The following is a 16,813-nucleotide window of genomic DNA, read 5'->3' as shown; positions in this document are numbered from 1 at the left end:
TGGTACCTGTATCCCGCACTGGAAAACCTACAGTTCAACAACCTGCTGCTCTCTCTACTTCAAAAAGCAGTCCAGTATGTCCTAGGGATTCAAACCAAAACCCCAGTTTCTTAAGCTATGGACTCAAAAGTCCAATAAGCCAGGGCACAGGTCCTCTTCACAGTAAAGGGGCACCCCAACTTTCTGAAGTAGGGGGAAAGTTGCAGAGGATGGCAGAGAGGGACAAGTGAGTTTTTTTTTTTTTTTTTTTTTTTTTTCCCCCCCGCCCCCTAAAAAAATGTTACTCTTCTTCAAGCGCTTAATCACCATCTATCACCTTGAGTGATTAAGTGTTGGTGCCTACATATTTTGGCTCTGTTGAAGAATGTTTGCCCTCAAAACGTGAAAGTCGATTTTGGATCCCAGATGGTGTCTGCTTGGTGTTGGTCCACTCTGGGTTTTGCTGTCCACTGTGACACAAGGTAATGGCTTGATATGCTGTGTACCTGCACTATTTGTGAGCATGTTTTTAACCGATCTATAATAGAATACCCCTGGGATAATGCGCTAGGATGGTGCGCCCTCTGTTTGTTCTCTTGCAAGGAGTGATCATTCAGGATCCAGAGAATGAAAGGTTTTATGGTTTCCACTCAAACCTTTCACTGGTCTGAAACCAAATGGTAATGTTTGTTGCACCTTCAATTTCAAGAAACTTGAGTTTCTACGAGTGCAGAAGTTCTAGATTGAATCAGTGGTCTATCCATCTGGGAGTTTTCCTGGCATCAGTGAAAATCAGAGGTTTACCTGCACATTTAGACCTTGCCACCTCACCAATAGTTTGTGGTGGAGGACTGCCACTTTCAGTTTGTTGCATTGTTGTTTAGCCTGTCTACAGCTCCCAAAGTGCTCACCAGTTTTCTAGCTACGGTTCTGGGGGCTATTGGGCAACCAAAATATTCCTTTTGTATGACGCTTACTTATGAGAGAGCAAGTCACTTCGTTGCTGGAGTTTCACTTGGTGCAGGTTTGGATGGACTCTGAATTTAGAGAAGTTGTCTTGGTTCCAACCCAGTGGTTGGAATATTTAAGCTTGTCCCTGGATACCGTCCAGGATGAGAGTGATCCATCTTCTGGTCAAATATCTTGTGCTCAAATCCCTCAATTTGCTATTGCATGAGGGTTCTGGGAAAGTTGGTAGCCTCCTTTTGAGGCAGTGCCTTTTTGTCCAGTTTTCGTTCCAGACTCCCAGAACAAAATGTCTTAGTCCCATCAAACGGTACATTGCAGTTGTTGAATACCTCAATGTCTTTAAAGGCCAGAACAAGGCTGTTTCTGGACTGGAGGGTTATATAACAGTGATGTTGGAGATGGGAAAATCAATCCTCCCTCTATCCTGGAGCATCCTGATGACTATCACCAGCCTGATGGGCTGGATTGGAGTTCTGGACAATCTCTAGGTCCAGGTAATCATCCTTTTTTGGAGGAACTCCATGTTACTTTGATGTTAGCTATCCACATCCCATGTTGCAATGGATGCTCTGGTGACACCGTAGAACTAGTTCTTCCTAATTTATGCCTTTTAACCATTACTTCTTCTGTTTCGCAGAATTCAAGTGGACAGAATTCTGGTGATTCTAGTTGTCCTGGGCTGGTCTGGGAGAACTTGTAAACATGTCAGTAGACAACCCTTGGATCCTTCCAGATTGACCATACTGTTTGGCGCAAAGTCTGATCTACCATCCTTCCTTACAATCGCTGGCTTAATGGTATGGCTGTTGAATCCAGGGTCTTGGGAGACTGGGCAGTTTCTGTTTCGGTCATTCCTAGCCTACTGAAGGCTCTTAATGTGACTTCAAGGAAGATTTACCACTGATCTTGGAAATCTCGCATTGCTTGATGTGAGGCTAGAGGACTTCTCACAAGCCTGTCATGGATCGCATCCTGGCTTTTCTCCATCCTGAAGTTTATCTGGAACTGGCCTTGAATATGATCCAAGGACCAGATTTAGGCCTTGGCAGTCCTTTTTTTCATAGACTGATAGCTTTACTTTCCTTGGTATGTGTCTTTGTGCAAGTTGTCACATGTACTGTTCCATCGGTCAGGATTCCGTCAACTGCGAGGGACCTCAGCTTGGTACTGTCTTTTGAGCCTATATGGCATATTTCATTTTTGTCCTAACTCAAAAGGTTATTTTTCTGGTTGCCGTTTACTTTTTGGCACACAGAGTTCTGGAATTGGCTGCTTTTTCCTGTGAGGAAATTTTCCTGGTTCTCCATCATGAGAAGGTGGTTTTTTTGGCCTCAACTGTCATTTTTGCCTGGCATAGTTTTTGTTCCATCCCAACCAGGACATTGTGGCGTCCTCTTTCTGTGCTAAGCTGCAGATGGAGGAGGGCAAGGCTTTTCATACTTTTGGATGTGGTTCTGGCTATCAAGTTTTACCTGAAGTCTACTGCTGCAATTCGTTTATCAGATTCCCTTTTTGTGATTCCTGAAGGCCCAAGAAGGGGTCATACAGCTTCCAAGTCTACCATTTCCCATGCCCAGGTTTGTACAGCTGCCTGCCTGGTCTTCAGTTTCTACTTTTTTACAATGTTAGAGCCGCTGAGGACGCTACCTTTGGTCTGTGTGTTTTACAGGCTGCTGTGTGAGGTTCTAACTGTCTTAGTTTGATTGGGGCCAGTTGACTTGTTGCCCTCCCCTCATATTCAGTGCTGTGAGACATCCCTATCTATTGGATATGAAGATGCTCTGTGTCCAGTGGTGTACAATACAGAAAATGGGATTTTTGGTTTACCAGTAAAATCCTTTTCACCATGCGGGCAAAGAAGAAAGACACCTGGTAGCAAAAACAAAAAAAAAACTTCTGTGAAAATGGGAACGGTGGCTGTGATGCAGAGGGGGAGAGTGTGGAGCTGTCATTGCTGGACCAAGGGATATTCTGAGGTTCTTTATTTCATTGTGTGTAAAATTTGTGAGGCATACTTACTTGCACATTGTGAAAAATGCTTCCAGGGTAATTCCCCCTTCAGTCCAGCTTAAATGACTATGTTCCCCCAGCTGCCATCCCCTGTCAAATGAGAGTGCCCTTTTTTGCTGATGTGTTATAGAACTGAGAAATTGCAGTAGGTGTTGTGAGAACATAGGGCTTTGTATGGGACCCTGAAAGCAAGAAGACCATTTTGATAGAGACTCCATGGCGTTTGGATGTGTAGAGTCTGGCGCACGTGTGCAGACCTTCCAGAGACGTGCAAGTGTGTCTGTGCACATGCCAGATCGCAGTTAATGATGATAACCCCGGGGAAAAGAGGTGAAAGGAGAGCTTTTGCTTCCACAAGACAACGCTGGACTGCATGGGTCTAGTAAGTATGTGTGTGTGTTCTTTGTTTGCTTTTTGTTATTTTGGATTTTTTTTTTTTTTTTTTTTTTACATTGGGGTTGGGCAGAGTTAAGTTCTTTTTTAACCCCTAGGAGAAGATCTATGGACCCCTGAAATGCTATAGCTATTTGTTGTCTCTTACATGATCATTTAGTGAACCAGTAAATCATTGTTGGACTCTTCGATAGTTTGTTGCTGTTTTGGTGCAACTGTGTACCCAGCATCTGTTAGTCAGTGACTGGCAGTATACTGAAAGTTATGTCTGGTTTTGGTGATAAGGGCCTCAGTTGAGGCCCCCTATACCTTGTTAATGGACAACTACTGACTTAGATGGTGTTAAGATCTGCATTATTAGAGTGCCTTGGGTTTTTAGTCTATTGGGTCACTCGAAAGTTTTGTAAAGGCAATTTAAAAAAAAAAAAAAATAAATATGTTATGCTTACCTGCTCTGTGCAATAGTATTGCACGGAGAAGCCCAGAACCTCCACTTCTTGGGTCCCCTACTGGTGATCCTGGCTCTTCATCTTAAGCATCTGCCCCCAAAGCAAGCGCTTGCTGTGGGGGCAGACGTGCAGGGCTTGATTCCGAGTCATGCTGTGTGCATCCATTGACGCGCATGCGCCCGCACACTCAGCTAGCCTCAGCGCCCCCCCCACTCTTTGTGAACAGGATTTTACTGACAGCAGCAAGAGCCAATTAGTGGGGAGAAAAGAGAGAAGACCCGCAGGTGTATACGGCGCTCAAACAATACAGGACTCAGCTAAATATTGGGAGGGCGTTGGTTGAAGCCCCACCTGGGACTCCTCTGCTTTGACATGTCTGGCCTGTGTGATTTAGCCTCTTGTAGGGTGAAATGTGTCAGAGCGACGATTTCTTAGGTGAGGTTTCTATGTGCATGTTCTCCAGAACAGTAAAGGTTCATTGAGTGCTAAGATCATCGGTCTGTGGATGATGTATAAAAATGAAGAAAGTCATGTGACACCGTTATACTTATATACTATACACCGTTATATACTATACAAGGCATCTTCATTCAACTGCTTTTCTCACATATGCCCAATGCTTTGGAGGATAAGGATTTAACATTTTTAAATAAATGGTATGTTTTTTAATTTGATCAACTCTGCTTCATCATTCAGCTACCAAATGCCGTCTATTATCGGTCACCACTCATTCACTCTTTGATTTTTACACAGAAACAGAATGTCAGAAGGAGATAGTATTGGTGAGTCAGTTCATGGCAAGCCCTCACTGGTATATCGCTTCTTCTCAAGGTTAGGGCAGGTAAGTGCAAAGTAAATGCCTGAATCTTTTTTTGTTACTGTAACAAAGTGTTGTTTTTTTTTTTGTTTTTTTTCTTTGGATTTATTACTGTGCCTTTTGATATAGAGATAGATAGATGTACACAGAACAAAACCTTGGCATTTTGGTAAGAAAAAAGCAGTTTGGTTGACTACACTGATATAAATGAGATTTCCTGTAAATTGCTAATACCCTAACATGAATGGATTTGCGATTGGGTTTTGTAAAAAGTTGTACATAAAAAGGGCTGAATAAATCCTAGGGATTCAGGAAGCTGGTGTTCCTAAAAATTACAGTCTGAACCAAAGTTTTTCAAATGGTCCTATTGCTCATAGAAAACTCAATTTTTTTTTCTCAATGAAGAGGGCAAGGGACTAATTCGCCAGTATTTCCTAAGGGCTCCCTACAGCTGAATACTAACTAGCATGCCTTGTTCTGTCTCGGCGATTGCCAAGTAACAGGGAGAGACCTGTGTGTAAAGAACACACAAGCGGTAACATGCTGCTGTTTCTGTGTATTTCACAGCAGAGAAATACACAGCAGCACGATTCCCAAGTAAAATACACACAGCACATGGTGTAAAACAGCACACAGTTAACCCTTTGATCACCTGAGATGTTAACCCCTTCCTGCCCAGTGTCATTAGTGTAATGTCAGTTCTTTTTATTAGCAGTGGTCACTGTATTTAGTGTCATTGGGATGTCAGTGGCAGGTAGTCCCCCACCCAGTGTCAGAATGCCTGCTTCAGTCCCGCTTTAAGTCGCTGATTGCCCCCATTACTAGTCGAAAAAAAATAAAAATTCCAGGTAGGTATTATATATACCTCCATTTATAGACTCTAACTTTCATGTAAAGCAATTAATTTTGGGGTGGATTTTTTTTTTTTCTAGCAAAGACGTGTAGCAGATTACATATTGGCCTAAATTTATGATGAAATTTTGTATTTTTTAATTTTTTACTGGATATGTTTTTTGTTTATAGTGCAAAAAATTTAAAACCACACAGGCGATCAAATACCACCAAAAGAAAGCTATTTGTGGGAAAAAAAATTACATAAATTTCATTTTGAGGGAAAAAAAATATTTTTGACTTTTTGCTATTAAACATGTCCAGTAAAAAAAAAAAAATCAAATTTCTTCATAATTTTAGGCCAAAATGTATTCTGCAACATGTCTGCTTAAATGCCAAGGTAATTTTTTGCGATACGGTGCTGTTTTACTTTGACAACTGCGCAGTCATGCTATGCTGCACCTCAATGAAATTTATGTCCTTTTTCCCCACAAATGAAGCTTTCTTTTGGTGGTAATTGATCATCTGTGCGTTTTTTTTTTTTTGTTGTTTTTTTTAATTTAACAAAAGACGAACAATTCTGACAAGAAAAAAAAATATATATATTTGACTTTTTGCTATTAAGCATGTCAAGTAAAAAATATTTAAGAAATCAAATTGTCCTAAATTTAGGCCAAAATGTATTCTGCTACATGTCTTTGCTGAAAAAAAATCTTAATACATGTAAATTAATTGGTTTACATGACAATTATAGCGTCTACAAATGGCGCTATATATACTGGAATTTTTTATTTTTTACATTTTTATACTAATAATGGCGGCAATCAGCGACTTATAGTGGGACTGCGGCGGGCATTCTGACATTGGGGGGGAAACTGTCACTGACATCCCCAGTGACACTAATACAGTGATCAGTGCTAATAAAAAGCACTGACTGGGCAGGAAGGGGTTAACATCTGGGGCGATCAAAGGGTTAACTGTGTGTTTTACTGTGTTTTGTTTTTTACAGTGTGCCGTGCTTTACTGTGTAAGCACACTGCTTTCTATGGCTCTGTTATGCAGAGCCATACAAAGCAGTGTGGAGGAGCTGACAGGGGAGAGATCTGTATTGTTTACATACAGACCTCTCCCCTGTCAGTGATTGCCAGGTGGGGGAATTACCAGTGATTGACAGCTGCAATCGCCAATGGCAGCGCAGGTAGGGCGTGCACGCCCCCCCCCCCTCCAGACATTCAAAATCGTGTGTGTGATTTTGCACAGCCCTGCTGCCCTGTAGCAGTAGTTCTACTATAAGGCGGTTGGGAAGTGGTTAATTGGTTTACATGAAAATTATAACGTCTATGTAGAGTGGGCGGATGAGAAGCAGCGCCGATGCGGGCTAACTTTCCTGTACATTAGCCTGAACCGATGCCTCCTGGGCAGCGCACAGAGCATGGGACCCAGAGCCTGGTGATCGATGTGTTGCCCAGACGCAGCGGATCGCATTACCACTGTCTTTGGGCGATCGCGTGGTGTTTTACCATGTGACTGCTGTGACCAATCATAGCACAGCAGATCCCTTCTCTCTGCTGTCAATGTGAGAGCAGAGAGAAGCAGACCTGCAGTGTGTGAGTGTACAGCAGCCTGTCAGCATGCTTGTACACTCACACTGCAGTGCCAGCCACCCCAGTGTCCCTGATCAGTGCCCCAGTATTTACATATTAAATAATGCAGGTAGGCCCTGTCACCTGTCCCACTGCGCACAAAACACCCCCATACTAATGTCCTGATCACCGTCATACCCCAAACCAACACCCTGATCACCACCATACACCATACCAGCGCGCTGATCACCGCCTTACACCATACCAGCGCCCTGATCACCGCCATAATAAATATTAGTGTCCTGATCACCACCATACCAGCACACAGGTCTCTCCCCTGTCAGCTTTGCCCTCGATCGCTGAGTGCAGGCCATGAATCGCCAGCTGGGACTCGGTGATTGACATCCCCAGCCAATAGCGCTACGGGTAGAGCGGCACATGCTCCCTACCAGTAAATGCAAATCACGTGTTTTATATATATGTGATTTTGTACAGCCGTGCCGCCCTGTAGCAGTACTTCTGCTGTAGGATGGAGGGCAAGTGATTAAACATGTCAAGTTTTAAAACTGTGCACTCCTGTGGAATCAGAACAGACCATGGTACCCAAAAGTCTTCATAGACGACATTTCATTTATTGTTTTCATTCCAATGTACTTGGGGGGGGGGGGGGGGGGGCGCGCGGCCCTTTCCCCCCCCCTCCACTCGTTATCACAAGGATACCTTATGTGATAGCATGGGCAGGTGACAGGTCCTCTTTACATAGACATTGGTGGTCTGCTAGACCCCCAAAGTCTCTCCTACCCGCCAATGAAACTATTCCAGCATAGGTTGTGCTATACTAACTGAGGAATGACAGCTGTGATCCCAGAAGTGTCGCAGTGCACGTTGCTTCCTTTGCTTACTCCAGGGAAGTTCCTTTTGCTTACTCCAGGGAAGCTGTTTCCCTGGTAGAAAAGGATAGCCCAGGAAGCACCACCGGAGCCTCTGGTGCCCCTTTTTAAGAGCACCGTAAATGTGGTTAGGCGGCTCTAGAGCCGCCTGATCACGTTTTATCAGAAAACCTTTGCAGGCTCTTAAAAATGCAACTGTGAGTCGTTGTGTTTTTTTTTTTTTTTTTTTTTTTTTTTTCATTTCCTTTGGAAAATAAAGTATTCGGCATATGAAAAAGAGCATGCCTTTTTTTAAGCACCCCTATCAGTGTTATATGGTTTGTCCCATTATCTCTAAGTGCCACTTTTGCTACTTAGCGTGGCTTGGCGTGCGCTGTGAAGGAGGCTATGCCGATACCTTCTAAATGATCTATTGCGGTTTACTCTTTTTATCAACTCCTTTTTTTGCGGGTTGCAATGTGATGTATTGTGTTGCAAACACATTGCACTGAAAAAAAAAAGTTTGCCTTTTTTTTTTTTTTTTTTTCAGTGCCACCACTGCAGCACATTGGTGTAAACTGTACTCGTAGGACTTGAGGCACTGCCAGAGCCCTACAAAATGACCTCCAGTACGCCACTGGTTTGAATGTCTCTTTCCAAACAATCAGAAATGGACTTCATGAGAATGGCCTGAAGGCCCGATGTCCTCTAGTGGGCCATGTGCTCACTGCCTGACACCATAGAGCTCGATTTGGCATTTGCCATTAAACACCAGAATTGGGAGGTCCACCACTGGCACCCTGTGCTTTTCACAGATGAGAGCAGGTTCACCCTGAGCGCATGTGAGAGACGTGAAAGGGTCTGGAGAAACTGTGCAGAACGTTATGCAGCCTGTAACCTCATTCAGCCTGACCGTTTTGGTGGTGGGTCAGTGATGGTCTGGGGAGGCATATCCATGGAGGGACGCACAGACCTCTACAGGCTAGACAATGGCACCCTGACTGCTATTGGGTATGGGGAAGAAATCGTTGGACTTGGTCAGACCCTATGCTGGTGCACTGGGTCTTGGGTTCCTCCTGGTGCACAACAATGCCTGGCCTCATGAGGCAAGAGTATGCAGGCAGTTCCTGGAGGTTGAAGGAATTGATACCATTGAATGGACCCCACGCTCGCCTGACCTAAATCCAGTAGAATACCTCTGGGATATCATGTTTCGGTCCATCTGGCGCTGCCAGGTTGTACCTCAGACTGTCAAGAAGCTCAGTGATACCCTGATCCAGATCTGGGAGGAAATACTCCAGGACACTATCCACTGTCTCATTAGGAGCTTGCCCCGATGTTGTCAGGCATGCATACAAGCACATGGGGGCCATACAAACTGAGTACCATTTTGAGTTGTTGCAATGAAATTTCAGCAAAATGGACTGGCCTGCTGCATCATTTTTTCACTTTGATCTTCGGGGTGTCTTTGAATTCAGTCCTCTGTAGGTTGATAATTTTCATTTCCATCAAACAATGGGGCATCCTTACAATCCTAACACATTACCCAGTCCATATTAGTATAGATATCCAGCATATTTTTCCCAGTTGAGATCTCTGATGTGTTTTCAAAGTGTTCCTTTAATTTTTTTGAGCAGTGTATATACTGCCAATAGCCCAGTGATGAAGGGACCTGTTGGATGCACTTCCATCTGATTTATTTAACCTTAGTGGACCTTTTTTTTTGTTGTTTTGATGATTGCAACACGTTTATTTGTTACAACATAGTGGTTTTTTTTTTTGTTTTTTTGTTTTTTATTAACATTTGTTTGTTTTTCAGATATACCAGTCGTGGCTAGACAAATCCACACCTTACACAGCAGTGCGATGGCTGATGACTATGGGCCTAAGCATGCTCTACATGATAAGGGTTTATATACTACAGGTATGTTTTTTGTTACCTGTTGCTGCAAGCTTTGTTGAATATGCACTTCATAGAGATTGCCATGTTTGTAATATAATATGCAGCAGTTGGCTATTTTGAGGGACTTAGTAGATAATGGATAATTCCTATTTCAAAATTAAAAAAATATTAAACCCATTGGCCTCTGTAGCTAAAAACTATGCAGAACACACAGTACTTTTTGTCCTGAAGAAAACTTGCCACTATCTAAGCTAGCAGGGGCCAGCACAGGGTTTTACTATCTCTGGTATTTCATTGCTTTCTCAATATATAATGTGCCAAACTGAGAGTTTCTAGCAGCCGACCTATGAGCCCTTTTCTCTAGCTGTGACCATTTTTCTTGGGAGTCATTGAGCTAGTAAATACGATGCTGAAACAGGCAGGTCAGGTAGCGTTAACACTGTCAGGTCAGATTTACTGGGTTAATATTTAGCTAAAACTTGAAGGGGCTCAAAATTTTAAAGAGAACCTGTCACTAGATGTATCGGCAACTCCCTGTAGAATAGGAATCTTTATACTTGCCTATTTGATGGATGGTGGGTAAAATGTCTATTGAACAGCTCCATTCACCACTGCTATTTGAAATTTTTGTCAAATATTGTGCCCCCACCCACTGCTGGACGCAGTGGTTTCACCAGCTGATCTCTGTATAATTACTGTCCTGTGGGACAAAGGGGTTAACAGGTGAAACCACTTTGTCAAGCAGGATGAACTACAGTGCCCAGTGGGATGCACACAATGCGGCACATACCTGGAAGTGTATGATGGCAGCAGTTCCTGTGGCTTTTTGAATGAAAAAAAGAAATAACTCGCCACCCAACAGGCAAGTATACATTTTATTTTACAGGGAACTGTTTGGATTAACTTTATTACCATAGCTAAAGTATCACTCTTTATAATGAATTCATTATTTTAAAGACTCGAGCAGTGAGAGATCCCCTCCATTATCAGTGTTCTCGCTCTGTCCCCTTCGCACATAGGCTAATGCTCCTTATGCTGCTTTCACTATTATTTAGAATAACTGACATCCTGTAGTGAGAGTGCAGCCTTCTTCTAAAGGCTGCAGAAAGTGGCTGAACAAGAGGGCTTAGGTGCAGAGCTGTAGCTGCTGGAATATCTGAACTATATAAAATGTGTAGACTGATGCATTAAATTTAATTTGGATGTTCACACTATTGTGTTTTTTTATATTTCGTTTTTTTTTTCTTTTTTGCAGGGTTGGTATATAGTAACGTATGCCTTGGGTATCTACCACCTAAATCTCTTCATAGCATTCTTATCTCCAAAAGTAGACCCATCCTTAATGGAAGATTCAGGTACAATATGTTTCTTTTAACTGAAATCTTAATTACTGTGTAAAGGTGTTGACGACAGGGCTGAAGGAACTAATCGACATAATCAATTCTAATCGATCATAAAAATAGTTATCAGTTGGTCAGTATACACCGTGCAGCACACATACAGCTCTGTACACTGTGTCAACAAAAGCAAGCAGTGCAGCTAGGGGTCGACCCAGCATGAGTTCTCCCCCTGTGGGTGTGTACACTGCCAAAAGTATTGGGACACCCCTCCAAATCATTGGATTCAGGCGTTCGAATCAGTCAATTGTTAGTGGTATTATAGCAAAGTGGAAGCAACTGGGAACAACAGCCACTCAGCTACGAAGTGGTAGGCCATGTAAAATGACAGCGCGGGGTCAGTGCATGCTGAAATACACAGCGCGCAGAAGTCGCTGACTGTCTGCAGAATCAGTAGCTAAAGACCTCCAAACTTCGTGTGGTCATAAGATTACCACACATACAGTGCATAGAGAGCTTCATGGAATGGGTTTCCATGGCCAAGCAGCTGCATCCAAGCCTTACATCACCAAGCGCAATGCAAAGCGTTGGATGCAGTAGTGTAAAGCATGCCGCCACTGCACTCTAGAGCAGTGGAGACGTGTTCTCTGGAGTGACGAATCACACTTCTCTGTCTGGCAATCCAATGGATGTGTCTGGGTTTGGTGGTGGCCAGGAGAACAGTACTTGCCTGACTGCATTGTGCCAAGTACAAAGTTTGGTGGAGGGGGGATTATGGTGTGGGGTTGTTTTTCAGGGGTTGGGCTTGGCCCCTTAGTTCCAGTGAAGGGAACTCTTAAGGCGTCAGCATACCAAGACATTTTGGACAATTTCATGCTCCCAACTTTGTGGGAACAGTTTGGGGATGGCCCCTTCCTGTTCCAACATGACTGCACACCAGTGCACAAAGCAAGGTCCATAAAGACATGGATGAGCGAGTTTGGGGTGGAGGAATTTGACTGACCTCAACCCGATAGAACACCTTTGGGATGAATTAGAGCGGAGACTGTGAGCCAGGCCTTCTTGTTCAACATCAGTGCCTGACCTCACAAATGTACTTCTGGAAGAATGGTGAAACATTCCCATAGACACACTGTGGGCAGCCTTCCCAGAAGAGTTGAAGCTGTTATAGCTGCAAAGGGCGGGGCCAACTCAATAATGAACCCTATGGACTAAGACTGGGATGGCATTAAAGTTCATGTATGTGTAAAGGCAGGTGTCCCTTTTGGCAATATAGTGCGTGTTTGTGTGTGTGTGTGTGTTCTAAATATACAAAAGAACAAATGTCAAGGAATGGAAACTGCATTTATATTTCTGACATAGCCCCCCCCCCCCCCCCACTGCATTTCATACATCTATCCCAGCATTTAACATAGCCTGGAAAGCTTTGTCAGTACATCTGAACTATCCTAGGACTTCCTGATACACTTTGTCATCGTTGTGTTCATTGCTCCCGCAGAAAGATTCGTTATTCAGGCTATGTGTCAGTCAGACAGGATCAGATGCTGAATGTTCACAGGAATGACTGCTGTGGGCTGGGAACCACCACGGCTGAGATGATCACTGAGGGATGTACAGCCATCTTTGAAATGCTTACACCGGTCAAATTTTTCATATTGCGGCTGAGCGTCTCATCTCTGTACTGTGCTTGAAGTCTTGTAGATATCCGAGGGTTTTACATTTACAAGAAACTTCATCACCACGTGCTGTTCCATGCACGCACTAACACTGTTGTCTGCCATCTTGATTAATGGTCTCTGGACTGGAATGGTCTCAACGTGTAGTATTGCCTTGCTAGCATCCCTTTTTTATACCTGTAAAAGTCCTGGTTTGACTTGGTGTGTGTGTGGTTTTTTTTTTAACCCCATGATGACTGGTGATAAAAAAAAAAAAACACGTGCCGCTGACAAATGGAATAGTGACAGCAGGTGTAGGTAGCTTCTCTCAAGCTGTCATGTATAATATTCTAGTCTGCCACATATATTATATTCTAGTCATGTCTGAAAATCTGCAAAATGGTGTTTTTAGGTCTTTCATGTAAAGAAGAAAAAAAAGTGATCTGAGTCTGATGTGTACCAGTTTCATCCTTTTATAAGTATCTATACTATATATTCTGTTATTCTGAGAGAGGATAGGATATGTTGTTCCTAACCAAACATCTTTTTTCATTTTGTTTTTTGTTTTTTTTTATCTGAATAATCAAAACAATAATCGGTCAAGTAATTATGAAAATAATCATTAGTTGCAGCCCTAGTTGACGATAAATTTGGGTGTAATCCTATACAGGCAAATATCTCCCACAAATCTTTCACAAGATTTAACCATGTTAAATCCAGTACCTCCATATTTGCGAAATGCTGACTACGTGTTTATCTGTGGAGTTCCAGCAGCAAGATATCCTTGCCAGACATAGTCGTATTTTGGCATTTGTTGTGGAATTGTACTGTCTATTTGATGTGGTGTGACAGCTATTGTGCAATCTAAGCAATCAGCTTTTTAAATGTGGGTTAGTTTTGAAATCTTCTATTGTACAGTTGTTAATGCTGTATGTATGTGTATAAGATAAAGTAAGTTTAAAAGACTAGAAACGCAGTCCGTGCAGAAGGGTCAGGCTGTATGCTAGAGCTTGGTGCTAATAACAGACACTTAAAACTGTCATATAACAAAGATGCTATCGGGGTTACATGAAGGAAAACAAAAGACCTGTTTATCCTCATCCAGCAGGCTGACCGTGTCAGTTGTCAGTCCTGAGCTCAGACAGAGAGCAGATTGGCCTCTCTGGTGCCTGACACAGGGTTGATTTACTAAGCTAGAGAGTGCAAAATTTGGTGCAGCTGCGCATGGTATCCAGTCAGATTCTTAAGTTTAGCTTGTTCAATTAAGCTTTGACAAAATAAATCTGGAAGCTGATTGGTGCAGCTCTGCATAGAAACCAGATTTGACATTCTCCAATTTTTAGTAAATCAACCCCAATGACTCTGACAGGAGGATAATAAAGCCAAACCGCATCACCCACCTATCCCTGAGATGTACAGTGGATATAAAAAGTATATACACCCCTGTGAAAATGTCAGGTTTCTGTGATGCAAAATTGAGATGAAGTTAAATCATTTCAGAACATTTTCTACCTTTTTTAATGTGACCTATAAACTGTACAACTCAATTGAAAAACTGAAGTCTTTTTTTTCGGGGGGATGGGGGGTGGGAGTGAACATAAACTAAAATAATGCGGTTGCATAAGTGTGCACACCCTCTTATAAATGGGGATGTAGCTGTGTACAGAATTAAGCAATCACATTCAAAATCATGTTAAGAGTCAGTGCACACCTGCGGTTGTTTTAAAGTGCCTCTGCTAACCTCAAATAAAGTTCAGTTGTTCTAGTAGGTCTTTCCTGACATTTTCTTAGTCGCATCCTACAGCAAAAGCCATGGTCCACAGAGTTTCCAAAGCATCAGAGGGATCTCATTGTTAAAAGGTATCACTCAGGGGAAGGGTACAAAAGAATTTCCAAAGCATTAGATATACCATGGAACACAGTGAAGACAGTCCTCATCAAGTGGAGAAAATATGATGCAACAGTGACATTACCAAGAACTGGACGGCCCTTCAAAACTGATGAAAAGATGAGAAGTAAACTGGTCTGGGAGGCTGCCAAGAGGCCTACAGCAACATTAAAGGAGCTGCAGGAATATCTGGCAAGTACTGGCTATGTGGTACAGTGACAACAATCTCCCGTATTCTTCATATGTCTGGGCTATGGGGCAGAGTGGCAAGATGGAAGCCTTTTCTTACAAAGAAAAACATCGAAGCCAGCTAAATTTTGCAAAAACTCATCTGAAGTCTCCCAAAAACATGTGGGAAAATGTGTTATGGTCTGATGAAACCAAGGTTGAACTTTTTTTGGCCATAATTGCAAAAGATATGTTTGGCACGTAAACAACACTGCCAGTCACCAAAAGAACACCATACCCACAGTGAAGCATGGTGGTGGCAGCATGATTTGGGGCTGTTTTTCTTCTGCTGGAACTGAGACCTTAGTCAAGGTAGAGGGAATTATGAACAGTTCCAAATCCCAATCAATATCGGCACAAAACCTTCAGGCTTCTGCTAGAAATCTGAAGAGGAACGTCATCTTTCAGCATGACAACGAACCAAAGCATACATCCAAACCAACAAAGGAATGGCTTCACCAGAAGAAGATTAAAGTTTTGGAATGGCCCAGCCAGAGCCCAGACCTTAATCCCATCGAAAATCTGTGGGGTGATCTGAAGAGGGCTGTGCACAGGAGATGCCCTTAAAATCTGACAGATTTGGAGTGTTTTTGCAAGGAAGAGCGGGCAAATATTGCCAAGTCAAGATGTGCCATGCTGATAGACTCATACCCAAAAAGACTGAGTGCTGGAATAAAATCTAAAGGTGCTTCAACAAAGTATTAGTTTAAGGGTGTGCACACTTATGCAACCATATTATTTAAGCTTTTTATTTTTACTTCCCTCCACCTAAAAGATTTCAGTTTGTTGTTCAACTGAGGTGTTTTTTTTTTTTTTTTACATCACTGAAACCTGACATGTTAACAGGAGTATGTAGACTTTTTATATCCACTGTAAGTCTGCTTATAAATCCCAGATTTTTACAAACTTGACTGGTTGGTTCAAATATGTTGATAGAGCTGTATGTGGAGACGATTGTCCACCAAGCTGCTGTTTCCGTTTTCACATGGCTGTGCATGTTTTTTGTTTTTCTAGATGAGGGTCCGTCATTACCGACAAAACAAAATGAAGAGTTCCGTCCATTTATTAGACGGCTTCCGGAATTTAAATTTTGGTAAGGTTTTGTGTGTCTGCAGTTGCATCGTTTTAAATATCCTTCCTTTTTTTTCTTTTTTTTTTTTTTATTCTTTACAGTGTCATGTTTATGGCATGTGATGGTGTGACCCTCCTGCGCTCCAAGTGTATATTTAAAAATTAAATAAATCAATTAAATATGTGTGTAAATCCCAAAGAGAGCTGCTAGCATTAAATCATATACCAGTGATTAAGTAAATATAAAACATAAGGAATGCTGCGCTACATTCAAATCAAACAAAATGTGAATGTGGGATCCCAAAATATTAAATAAAAAAATGTGACAATGTTATCAAAACAGGTCTATACGTGCTTACTGATAATAACATAAATCAAATAAATAGCTCAAAAACATGTGGGAACACAAAAAACAATATCTATATATATATGTGCATAAACCAAAAAAACACACATATATAATGTAATCACACGTGCCTATTGTGAAGTGAAAAATAACCATAATAATGGTACACACAAACTTATATCTCAAAGTCCAAAACATAAATATTGTTGGTGAACCAAACAGTAAACGGTGCTTCCAAATTGTACTGTTAGTGACCACAGGTGAAAACTCGTGCAGGTTTCTGGGTGTATACAGATCTGCGAATCCAACCACCATCTGAATTAGCTTCTCACCTTATCCCTTCGACCCTTGCGGATCAAAGAGCAGTAGTGGATCCCTCTCACAGATCCTCCAGGCATCAAAACACTCCAAAGACAGTTTTCTCAGAGTATAATATTCCCACTATGGCTCTTCTCCAGGAAAAGTTGTAATATCAATCTCTCAAA

At 42.2% G+C, this 16,813-nt stretch overlaps 1 protein-coding gene across 2 annotated transcripts in view; it reads left to right on the top strand.

Moving 5' to 3' along the window:
- The window catches only part of RER1 (retention in endoplasmic reticulum sorting receptor 1), a 35,653-nt gene that overhangs the window by 8,455 nt on the left and 10,385 nt on the right, over positions 1–16,813 (top strand). For both annotated transcript variants that reach the window (XM_089684349.1, XM_089684350.1), the window contains exons 2-5: positions 4,554–4,641; positions 9,720–9,824; positions 11,059–11,158; positions 15,926–16,004. In XM_089684349.1, the coding sequence (XP_089540475.1) occupies positions 4,561–4,641; positions 9,720–9,824; positions 11,059–11,158; positions 15,926–16,004 (365 nt within the window). In that variant the 5' untranslated portion in view covers positions 4,554–4,560. The remainder of the gene's footprint in view (positions 1–4,553; positions 4,642–9,719; positions 9,825–11,058; positions 11,159–15,925; positions 16,005–16,813) is intronic.

The sequence above is a fragment of the Staurois parvus genome, unplaced genomic scaffold (genome assembly GCF_062004578.1).
Source record: "Staurois parvus isolate SC_StPar_1 unplaced genomic scaffold, SC_StPar_1.0 ptg000346l, whole genome shotgun sequence".
In the NCBI taxonomy this organism is placed as follows: Eukaryota; Metazoa; Chordata; class Amphibia; order Anura; family Ranidae; genus Staurois; species Staurois parvus.
Note: the sequence above shows the minus strand (reverse complement) of the source record. Positions and strands in the feature narration are given on the sequence as shown.